The 12,500-nt window shown below is 44.0% G+C and overlaps 1 protein-coding gene across 1 annotated transcript in view; it reads right to left on the reverse strand.

The window, feature by feature from the left end:
• Positions 1 to 12,500, reverse strand: part of GRIN3A (glutamate ionotropic receptor NMDA type subunit 3A) — a 145,706-nt gene that overhangs the window by 72,201 nt on the left and 61,005 nt on the right. The window contains exon 2 of the mRNA XM_084832163.1: positions 2,467 to 3,071. Coding sequence (XP_084688289.1) covers positions 2,467 to 3,071 — 605 coding nt within the window. The remainder of the gene's footprint in view (positions 1 to 2,466; positions 3,072 to 12,500) is intronic.

Genomic DNA, 12,500 nt, shown 5'->3' on the forward strand with positions numbered 1-12,500 from the left:
TTCCCGCTGAAGCGGTACCTATTTATCTACTTGCAATTTCTTGCTTTCGAACTGCTAGGTTGGCAGGAGCTGGGACTGAAGACGGGAGCTCACTCCGTCACGCGGCACTCGGGTCTCGAACTGCTGTCCTGCCGACCTTCCGGTCTGCAGTTCAGTGTCTTAATGTTTGTATAATATATACTATTTATACTAATGATTTCTATATAGATGTGATCATGGTCATGTTTGTTATTATTTTCATGACACTTACCTGGATCAAGTATAGTAGCCATGGTACCACATTACTTTGAGTGATGAGACTATATGCTTGCTAATATGGCTATGTGTTGTTTGTTTATGGTGTATGATTTGGAAATAAAAATTCATATTAAAAATAAAAAAGCTGCCCACTGATGGTTGCCATTTCCTACTCTTTATGAGCCATTTACAGGGTCCCTAATAAGACACAGGCTGTATTCAGACCTTCAGGTAAATGCATGAGCATCAGGAGTGAGGAGAGTAGGTGTGTGAACTTCAATCGCTCCCATCCATTTATTCACTAAAGGTGCAATCCTATGCATGTTTTCCTGCAACACCAAGCATTCCCCAGCCAGCATGTATGACACACATTTGTTGCACTCACACTTTTCCTTTTTATGTATATTTAAAACAGCTTAGTGCACAATCCTGTGCATGTTTAGACAGAAAAAAGCCCTACAGCTATTCTAGGACTTCTTTCTATCTACACATGCATAGGATTGCGCCTTTAGTAGTAGGCCTAACAATGTAATGCTTGCAGTAGTTCATGGGCACAAGCACATTATCCTTTGTACATACACAGTCTGGTCTTTTTTGTGTAGATATTGAAACATCACTGCTTCGTAACCCCAAAGAGTCACAGTAGTCAACTCTTGTTGGTGGGTTAATTAAATTATTCCATATTCATTAGTTTGATAACTTGGTCTTTCTGTCTCTATCTCACAAAGTTTAGTCCGGAAAATGAGAAAATTGGAACGGGCAGCAAGTCAAATTACACAGTGCTTTAATTAACTAAAAGGCATAGTTAAAAGACCATAATTTATAGATGAGACGAGCCTTTCAAATCCTAATGCTTTTCCCCCTGTAACAAGGGCATTGGTGAGATTAGGAATTAACAGCAGAAATTCTCTAATCACAAGTCCTCTGACATATACGCTCCATTGCAAAAGCGCGGCCCAAAATGTAAAAGAGATACTCTGCCATGTAGAAACCCAGATTCAGGCGGCTGTTCCAAAGGCTGTGAGCCTAATCGTTAAAACTTCAGAGATGGTTCTTCTATTGTAGCAAAGCCACAGTGTTGAACCTTGGCCTGTGGGCCAAATCTGGCCCATCTGGGGTCCCACTCCAGACCTCCAGAGTTCTCTGGATGGCCCCACCCCCACCCCCTTTCCCTGGCCTCACCCCTTTCCCCCAGTTGGCTATCATTGGGTGGTCTTCCAGCTTTTGTGAATTCTAAGAGGTTGAAATGCCTCTCCTAAGGTTTAGTTTTTTCCAGTAATAGCTTTAAGCTAAAATATGCTGGTACTGTTTGGAGCTTTTATCCTGCTATTGAGATCGGTCACTCATGGAAGTTTGCGGGCCCTTTAGGTGATGTCGTTAACCTCCAGGATGTCTCCTGCACTAAATAACCTTTATTCCATTTTTAAATAGATTGGACATAATGAGCTATCAAATTATCCCACTTGTGTTCTGCTTGAGTTCCCTCTTGTGAAAAAAGGAAAAGCCACAAGAAGAGGAGCTAAGCCAGGGGAAGATATGGAAAACTCAGATAAGGGGGAAAGGGGAGTGGGGAAAGGAAGCACATCTAAAGGGAGTCCACTGTGATCCTGTATTTAAAAGAGAAGCAGAAAGCCCCCTTTTAAATGTGGGATTTGGGATGGGCATAGAGATGCTCCAATTCTCCAGTGAGGTCAGCATGATAAATCTGAGTGAAACTAGTATACTGTCCTTCATGAGAACGATAATGATGATGATAATGATGATAGTGAAATGGTTTCACTGAAAATAGAGGCCAAAATAGATGGTTGGTGGAAGACCCAGGGCTCCACTGAACAGTGGTGAATTGGTGCAGTGAGGATAGGATCTGTACTGGAGAGGTGGTGGTTGGGTGGATGGTGCTTATCTTCTCCCCCTCCTGCCACATCTTCCCTGCAAACCCCTTCACCTGCTGGAGTTTCAAAGTTCAAGTTGCTGTGGCAGGTGGAAAAATAGGAAGGTCAGTACAGGGGAGAAACAGCAGGCAGGATAACTGTTAAGCATCTCATCATTGCCTGCTGCTTGTGTTCTCCAAAATGCACCCTCCCCACTGACACTTTTAAGAAGTCCAGTGGAAACTGCAATTCCCTGTCCCGGATCTTCAAGGAAACTCTGATTTGGCCCTTAAATATGGAGCTTCAATATGAGACATTCATAGTCTTTACAAGGGAATTAATTGAGATAAAATCTTACTTTGATAAATACTGGCCTGAAGTGAGATTTTTTTCCTCTGTGTTCAAGCAATTGGTTGTACTGGGAATAAGAGCCAGTTCTGGTTGGATCATCGTAGCAGAAGCAACTGCTCTAGCTACCAGCTCCACTGCATCCTGTACATAGTCTTCAAAAAAAGATTGTCTTGTTTTCCCATGAGCTATAAGACCCAATGGTAAGCCTTCTGTCCTCAACTCTTCCACGTTGTGTGAATCTCCAAGAATCCAGTGAAGTTCAGGAGGCATCACTCCAAACTGGGTGGTAATTTCAAAAATCCTTCTTGTGCTTTCCATGTCACAGCCAAACATCACCACTGTTGACGTCGTCTCCTTAATGTTCTCCAGATGAACTTGCAAGTAGGTCAAGAGGTCACTGGTTGATGTGAGGTTTCCTGTGATATTTATAATGGATCCCAAATGAAATTTGGAGCTCTGCTGTGTGAGGAAGAGAAAATCGGTGATGTTCCACTCTTCCTGGCATACCATCAAGCTAAAATTATACCAGTTGTTCAAGGCCAAGATTGAGAAAGTGACATCAGCATCAAAGCTTAATGAGCGTTCTAAATTCAATTGTAGGTGGAGGGGATTCTGTAAGATAAGAAAAGTATTGGTTAGAGAGACTTGTCCACACAGATTATAACAAGTTAATCTGGAAGGGGGGGGGGCTTTTAACTTAATCTGCCAATTCTGTTGCTGGCATAAAGTCCTAAGTGATGAAATCCTAAGCACGTATCTAATTCATCTGAGGGTATGATCCAGTCATATCTACGTACAATAAAGCCCCACTAAATTTAATGGGGCTCACTTCCAGGTAAGCATGTACAGGATCCCAGTGTAACAGTGTGATCGTGTACATGTCTTCTCAGAAGTAGGTCCCACTGCATTTAATGGGACTTACTCCCAGGTAAGTGTGCATAGGATTGTACCTTGTTTCCTAGCAGAATCACTGGTGGTGGGATTCTGGTGGTGAGGCCACTTTCAGCAGTGGTGGCCACTTCCACTGGCAGTGATTGGGAGGGGGGCAGACCCAGAAGGGTTCTGGGAAGGCCAGGGCTGCCCCCCCAATCCTTCAAAGTTGCAAACTCCTGCATTAGGAGGCAAGTCTAGTCTCTTTTTTTTTGCTGTTAGGATCAACACGTACCGTGTTTGGACTTTACTAGTAATCAGAAGAAGCCCTATTCAGGTGTTCAGCTGAGCATGTGATGGCACAAACTGTGTAGGGGGTGCAGCGCTGTATACTCCAGCCCTGCCTTCTTTGGTCTGACCCTCACGAATTCAGTGTAAAGGTCTGAAGGGAGTTTTTAAGCACATTCACCTGAACATGCCTGAAAGCCTTCCTATGATTGGGAACCCTGATAACACAAGGTTCTCTATCATGGGAAGGATACTGAGGTTGGCACTTATACCCCACATCCTAGTGGCAGCTGGTGACTCCAGTTCCGGATTGGCTGTGATTCCATTCAGGGTTTTAGTTACCACCAGCCAAAACTCTAATGGCGCAATCCGGGATGCTGAACTGCAGCCCCAAAATGAGTCCAGCACCTTGGACAGCATCTTTCTGGACCTTGGATAGCACCATTAGCATTTTAGCTGGTGGTAACTAAAACCCTGAATCACAGCCCCTCTGGAACTGGAGTTACCAGCTGCCACTGCCACACCCCAAACACAGTTTGTGCCCTCACACATTTGGCTGAATGCCTGAATAGGGCTAAGTTGTCTCGGGTGATGTGTGTATCAAATGTCTGCTTTCTAGCTAGCCAGTGTATTTTCCATTTTGAGGGAAAGATGAAATGTCCTGTTTTCAGTTTTTAAATCATCATAATCATCACCATCATGGTTAAACTTTAAAGGCTTCTAGGTGGTGTGGGAGTACCATAAGCATTTTGGTCCCATGTGAGTGACTAAGTTGGTACAAAGGCTCTCTCTCTCTCTTTCTCTCTCTCTCATTTTGCATGTCATATTGGCAGTGCAATGCCCACTTCAAGGCAAGACTTGTCCATACACTAAGCCCAAATAACAGTTGTGCCCCCTAGGTACAGAGTTTCACAAATCACTGTGACAAGTAAGGAGTGGTAAGACAGATTCCATGAATTTTGTTTACATGCTTGAGATTCATTTTTTTAAACACACACACACACACCAGAAACTGACATATTTGTACTGTAAAGCCACATCAGGAAACTTCTTAACAAGTTTGCTGTATATTAATCCATTTGCAGTATATTAAGATTTTGCAGTGTACTAATCCATGGTGACATGACAATGCAGTGGCCACGACAGAGCTGTAATGATCCAACAATGTCATTCCCAAGAGTATGATAAGAAAAACTGCAATTCAGGATATTTAAACTCCCTCCCTCCTTTAAGTATTCAATGCCTCCTTATATAAGTACAGATACAAGTTAATTAAATGAATAAGGTCTATCAAAGTCAATACACATCTTGTAACATGAATTATTAATGTGAACTCCAGAACGAATAAAATGTGCCAATGGCTATGAATTCCACAAGTCCAGCAACCACAGAAGAGGTCATAGCATACTCTACAACCATAATATTTAACCGGCACTGCACCTGTTTCCCATCTATCTATCTATCTATCTATCTATCTATCTATCTATCTATCTTCTATCTATTGTAGCTGCAAACTATTATCAGTTTGTCTTACTTAGAAACTAGATTGTACAACTTTGCAACTAACCACCCCTGCCCCGGTGTCCCTGCCACCCTCTGATAATTTTATATGTTTTTGAAAGAGCCAAAAATGTATATCAATAAATATTTTTTAAAGTAGTTGTTGAGTTTTAGGGAAACTTATATTTTAAAATCAGTCTTGCAGTGTCTTTTCAGGGAGGGTGCCAGGTTTGATGGGGCCTTGAGCAAAGTGTCCTCTACTACTTCCCCTGACCCTCCCCTGCAAGTGCAGGTTGGCCTAGTTTCCCCACCACTCTTGCCACTGCCCTGCAGAATTCGCTACTGAAATTCAGTGGCATGGCAGCAGGGAAAAGGAAAAAAATCAGCAGTTTGCCACTGAAATGTGGCAATGCGGCAGCAAAAAAGGGCCTATTTAATTTTAAATGTAGCAATGGCAGCAGGCGGCAATGGGGGCATATGCAGCCTGTGGGCTGCACACGCAGTCTGTGAGCCACCTGCTGCCCACCCCTGGGGTAGGCAGTTGTGGGGATGGGCAGCAGTGAAAGAAGCAGCAGCTCAAATCACCGAGTTCTCCCTCAGCTCTGTGCAGAGGATAGAAGTGGTAGGTTAGGAGGCAACAGCCACTGCCACTTTCGTTTCCCAGAATGCCTCTGGGTTCTAACACAATGTCATAGAGGGATGCTACATTGGGGTGGGATTAGGGACATTGGCCTTACTGACGGTGGCAAGTGCTGTAGTTGCCCAACCCAGTGCTTTTCTTCTCAGCTCCAGCCCCCCCCCTTTTAAATGAATGGTACATGCTGATTCTACAGTGGATCCTCCAGGGCCCCAGCATTTGCCCAACCATGCCATGCGCTGACGCTGGATCTCTGTCCTATATACTGACATAGTCTGGAAGGATTTTCTGCCACCTTAAAAAAGAAGGAAGGTGTCACAGGCAGGAAATGAGGACTAGAAAAGAAAGGCACAGGGCGTTGTAACTAGGATAGCTCACCATGCAGTTTTGTTCAGTAAGTTAATGCTAAGTGTTTGAAGCAACATGTAGAGCAATTGTATGCATGTTCACTCATAAGTAAGCACCTTTTCGTGATATATTTGACACATGCCCAGCTGTAGGAGATGAGGATGACTTCCAAACAGCCCTACGAAGCCTCACAGATTATGTTAAGCCCCAAACAAATAGTGAGTTTGAATATATACTTTTAGGCAAGGAAAGCAGCAAGCTATAGAGACAAAAGATTAATATGGCACCAGGCTAAGACGATTAGCGATGAACTGTGCATTTGAAAACTGTGATAAAGAGATCAAGTCACAGAACATAGAGCACTGCGGATCAGCCCAGTCTGAGAGAGGGAGGGCTCTGCAGTTGTGACATTACATTAATAGAAGTGCTGGATCTTTCATCTTCCACAGTAATCGTGGAAACACAAGCAACCAGGATTGAAATGGCTGATCGACTCCTTGGGGAAAAGATGTCAGTAAGTTGCAGACTCAAACAGGGAGTAAAACAAGTAAATCTAGAACTGGGATAAGACTAAAGACAAATCAGCTAGCAAAGGAAGTGCTTGCTTGCTTCTCCCATGGTGGTAGCTACTCCCATTAAAAAAAAGAAAGAAACGGAAAAGAAACTAATTTCGATTTCCAGACGTTGCAGCAAAAACAAGAAAGTGTCTTGTGGCACCTTAAAGACTAACGTATTCATTATGACATAGGCTTTCATGGATTGCATGAAGAATTACACACACACACACACACACACACACACACACAGTTGGAGAGGACTGTAAACAGTGAGGTCAGAAGAGGATGAAATGCAGAAAGTACAGACAGTGAACATCACATTATTAACGGAGGCCATTAACAAAAACAGTGGTTGGTGATAACTAGGGATGGTGCAGGCATCTGGTTGGGGTTCAAAGCTCAGAGAGAAATCGCCAGCTCGCCCCCTCCCTGGATGCCAGTGCACAGACCCCAGCACTTGCCTGACTCAGCATGTGCTAAGTCGAGCAAGTGCATGGGTGCCCAGTCCCTCAGTGAGCCACCATTCGCAGCGGCTGCAGCAGGGACATGAGGGGAGAATGGCTCCTCTCCTCCTGTCCCCCACTCCTGCTACAGCAGCAGCAGGGACAGGCCAATCATTTTACGTAAGTGTAAGAGACTTACATAAAACAACCAGCCTGTCTCTGTCGCCGCAGCCACCACTGCAGCAAGGATGAGAGGGGAAGGGACCCAGACTGCTCGCTGAGCCGTACAGGGCTTGCGCAGCCCACCTTGCAGGCGCGGGCAGCAGCAGCGACTTGCGAGTGCCTGCACTCGGCAGACGCAAGCCAGCCCATCCATCCCCACACAGACATTCTGGCATGTAGTGTGATTTAAACTGTTTCGTTATATGCTGTACATCGCCCAGAGTGGCTGGGTGACCAGCCAGATGGGCGATTAATAAATTTAATAAATAAATAAATAAATAAATAAATAAAAATAAGAAACCTCCCAATTTAAGCCACTGATGATAGAATTTGACTTCTTCAAGATTCAATGGATGGCAGTTCTGCAGTTTCACCCTGCAATCTTCCTTTGAAATGCCTTTGTTCAGGGATGACCACTTTAAGGAGAGTGACAGAACAACCTGGGAGGTCAAAATGCAGTGGTTCAGTGATAAATTTTGGAGTGCAGATGCTCATCATGAAAGTCCTGATAGTCATGCCCCCACGGAGAATAATAATAATAAAAGAAATGCAGGAAGCTGTGTTGATCTATGTGCACATTTGGGGGTGTGTGTTATATGGAGAGACTTGCGCTCACAACCCTGATTCACCATTAAGTTCACTGAGTGACCTTGGGCCAGTCACTGCCTGAATGTAGCCTACCTCACAGAGTTATTATCAGCATCAATTGCGTGTGTGTGTGCATGCATGCCATCCTGAGACCAATGGAAGAAGGGCGGAATAAAAATGTGAGGAACATTAAAGCATCCTGTAGTGCACAGCTGGCCATTTATTATCATTCCTGTTATTTTCTAACATCTCTTTACTGTCAAGAACAAATACTTCCATGTCTTGCCAGGACTCCTGTATTCATGGAAGCTCTCCAGACTGGAAAATCAGCATTCTCAATTTTGTGGAGAGCCTCCACAGATACAGGAAGCTCTCTTCTTCACAAAGTTGATCCAGGAAGCTCTCCTCTCCACAAAGTAGATCCAGGAAGCCTTCCTCTCCACAAAGTAGATACAGGATAAAGTTGATACAGGAAGCTGATACAGGAAGCCCTCCTCTACACAAAGTTGCCTTCCACAAGTAGAGGGTGACAAATGCGATGGGGTGGTGGTGGCTAGAGCACTCCTCTCCTCACATGTTTAACCCCTTTCAGAACCCCTGAATAGGACTCGTGTGATGGCTGCTTGCCCTTCCACTGTAAGATGTGGAAATACTCACTGGGGCTAATCTGCACAAGCAATTTATCTTGACACTCTGATATCTGGTTCACACACAGGTCACAACACACACACTCCAACCCATTGTGTTGTTAAAATCTCTCTCCCAATATTCCATTATTTCCCAAACCTCTTTTATGACAATATTCTGGTGCTTCCAGTTCCCATGTGCTACGAAGGCATGTGTGCTCCAACCTAGCCATATTATAAATCTTACTAGCAGGAGTGGCTTTAAAGGTGTAGAACCTGTTTCGCAAAAATTTCACCCCAGCTTCTTCTCTTCATGTCTTTCTCCTTTTCTTTTCATTCCCTGATTTTCCCTTGCAATGATTTTTATGGTATTTGCAGGCAGGAAACAAATACAAAAAATGGCATCATGACCTCTCCACCTTCTTCCCCTCCCTGGTCCTCCTCCTCCATGATTTTTTTTTTTTTTGCAGCGATTTTTGGCTGCACACATATGGAGCTGAGCAACTGTGAATTACCAATTTATTTTTACACCGCCATTGCTGTGCACCATTCAAGGTGCGCATGCAGTCAATGGACTCAAAAAGAGAGAAAGAAAAAGGTAACTGAAGCGATTGCAGCACTATACTGAGGCCTGTGACATGCACTTGCACTGCAAACATTAATGATAGAACTCACCTTTCAAACTCATCCTACTTCTCCTGCAATTAGAACTCTAATTTTTGGGACTCCACAGCATTTTCAATATGGTAGATATTTGCTGTATTCATTAGTGCGTGTTCCCCCAGAGCAACATCTACATTAAAAAAAAAAAAAATCAGCACAGTGGTACTTTGCATGCAAATGGGGCTCTAATGTAGATTCTCCCCATCTCAATTGGGACCAGCGTGCTGTGAGTTTCTTTACCTCCTCTCTACATTCCTAGTGTCTTTAGAAAGGGTATGGAGACTTGGGGCTTCTTCACATGGAGCTTTTATCCTGCTAATGAGATTGCTCACTCATAGATGTTTGTGGGTCCTTTTCATGATGTTGTCAACCTCCAGGGCACATCCCAGAGATATTTCCTGGTTGTTCCATCTTAAAAAGATCTGGAAATAATGAAGTATCAAATTAAGTTGGATTGTTGCACTATTAAAACAGCCACTAGATGGCGCTGTTTCACTGAGATCTATGGAACCTTGAAAATTAAAAGCTTTCTCAGCAATCACGTGGTCGCCACCTGGGAGCCCGCCGTAAATGCGGAAAGGCTCCACAACGGGAGGACTGTGGGTTTTTTTCTTTAATGTAAAGGCAGCCTTGCAATGTGAATGCCCAGATCCAGAAGATAAATAATGTGATATAAGGACCTTCTCAAGCAGTTTGATGTTTGATGGACTGTGATGGACTAGAATTCTAGATTTTCCATTTAACTTGGATGCAGTGTCTTGTTCCAACATGATGCAAAGCACACTTTCCACTTCACATACATTATTAAAAAACACACACTCTTCTTTGAACCAGCAGTGATTTCCTTGTTTGCTCCAGTCGGCATGTGTAAACCATTTCTAAAATAAGAAAGCAGATTCACAGTGGCTTTGCCTAAAGGGATCATGGCCCAGTGTGGACAAGTGAGTGGATGAATATAGCAGCAAGGAAAGGCAGAATAGTTCAGTTAGATCCATTCCTACCTGCTTAGTTTGGAGCTGTTCCACCCATGTACCTGTACTGAAGTCAAATGTAAATCCGATTGTTTTTAGCAAACTAGATTTTGGAATTAACATTTAAAATACTCATAAGGGAGCTTTTGAAAGAGGAGCTAATTTAGGCAGTCTTAAAGAACCCCTGCTCCTTGCAGCCATAGAAACTTGGCAACATCTACTGTTGATTTTTAAAAAATAAAATGTTAACCATCCTCTCTTTGATTAATTTAAGGCTTGTCTGAATTTGTCTTGAACATGATTTCTCTTTGGACCAGATTGCTGCAGGGTTGCTTCGCATTTTGAAAGGCTATACACAAGCACCTCAACCCAGTATATATGAATATTTTAAGCTTTTGTACAAAGTCAGAGAGGCTGTAGGAAAAAGAAAAGAAAGAATAGTCAGCTACTTTAGGAAAGAATGATCTATTCTTCATTCGCATTTCTGGTTACAAATGGGGATAAATAATGTGGCTTCAGAAGCTGGCAGGTGTTCTGAGTTAAAGGGCATTTAAAGCAGGGAGAGGAAAACTGGACTCCTGGATTGAAAATGTGGAGGCAGTGACAGACTTTGTCTTTCTAGGCGCAAAGATTACTGCAGACGCTGACTGCAGCCAGGAAATCAGAAGATGTTTACTTCTTGGGAGGTCAGCAGTGACAAATCTTGACAAAATAGTGAAGAGCAGAGACTTCACACTGACAACAAAGGTCCGCATAGTTAAAGCAGTGGTATTCCCCGTAGTAACCAATGGCTGCGAGAGCCGGACCATAAGGAAGGCTGAGCGAAGGAAGATAGATGCTTTTGAAATGTGGTGCTGGAGGAAAATTCTGAGAGTGCCTTGGACTGCAGGAAGATCAAACTCGTCCATACTCCAGGAAATCAAGCCAGACTGCTCACTTGAGGGAATGATATTAAAGGCAAAACTGAGGTACTTTGGCCACATCATGAGAAGACAGGATACCCTGGAGAAGATGCTGATGCTAGGGAAAGTGGATGGCAAAAGGAAGAGGGGCCGACCAAGGGCCAGATGGATGGATGATATTCTGGAGGTGACGGACTCGACCTTGGGGGAGCTGGGGGTGGCGATGGCTCTGGCGTGGGCTGGTCCATGAAGTCATGAAGAGTCGGAAGCGACTGACCGAATAAACAACAAAAAAATCAATGGACAGGAGTGGCTCTGTTGAACCATAGCACGACATCAAAGCTATGTGGGATTATGATTCAAAGGGATACACTGAGTGACAATATGATAGTGCTGTAGCTAGCACTGCACCTCAGGGCTGAAGTCCCGGTTCCCACAGTTTTGGCCTCCCCCCAAATGCCCACCCAGAGAGCAGCAACGGATGGAGGCCATGGCTGATTCCCAGTTCTTATCCCTGAGATCCAACTTTTGTTAAGCCCCAGGGCTTCCCAGGTTGGGGGAGAAGTGTGTGTGTGTGTGTGTGGGGGGGGTAATCCTCAGCCTCTGACACCCGAAGCAGGGAAATGGTAGAATTCTCCTCCACACATGCAGGTGATACAGATGACTGGGGGTCACCACATTCTACGGTAAATGGCCATTTGTGGCACTCCCCCACAGTAAAGAGGGAAAATGAGCAGTCATCAAATGGGTTAAGAACACACATATATAGGAGAGCTACGACTCTTTAGCGCTACAAATGAAAGACTGATCATTTGGACTGAGCAAATCAAAGGCAATTCAGGAAGATGCTAGCCAGTAACTAGGGGCTCCTCCCCATGGGGCTTTTAATCCTATGGTTGAGATCGGTTACTCATGGAGGTTTGCAAGTCCTTTCCATGACGTCGTCAACCCCCAGTGCCTCTCCCGTGATTTCCCCCTATTTCTGCAGTTTAATTTGAAACGGAAATAATGAGCTGATAAAAAGAAGCAGCTTGAATCGCTTTGAATTTGTCCATGTACAGAGGAAGTGGCGCTATAACAACAGCACCATCTAGTGGCTGTATAATGAAACATATAGAACTTGCAGATAAAGCCAATCCTATGGAAAAAAAACAACAACCCACCAGGAAGTGTGTGTGAAGGAGCCCATCTTAATCCTGCAAAGAATCTGGAAGCAGAAGCCCTGGTAAAGCTGCAGGATAAAGAACCTGGTGTGGAGCAGCCCTAGGAGGCAGAGGAGAATTTACCATTCGTCTGTAAAGTGAGATCAGTAGTGTCCTCTTATGTCTGTATCATTTCCAAGCTGGATAAGACTATGATTTTGTAAGCACTGAACACTGAGGGTATGATTCACAAATATTCTGAGGATACCCCTCTCTGGGGCCAG

Source organism: Heloderma suspectum, chromosome 2 (assembly GCF_057233095.1).
Source record: "Heloderma suspectum isolate Gila_16-S chromosome 2, 16-S_ref, whole genome shotgun sequence".
NCBI lineage: Eukaryota > Metazoa > Chordata > Lepidosauria > Squamata > Helodermatidae > Heloderma > Heloderma suspectum.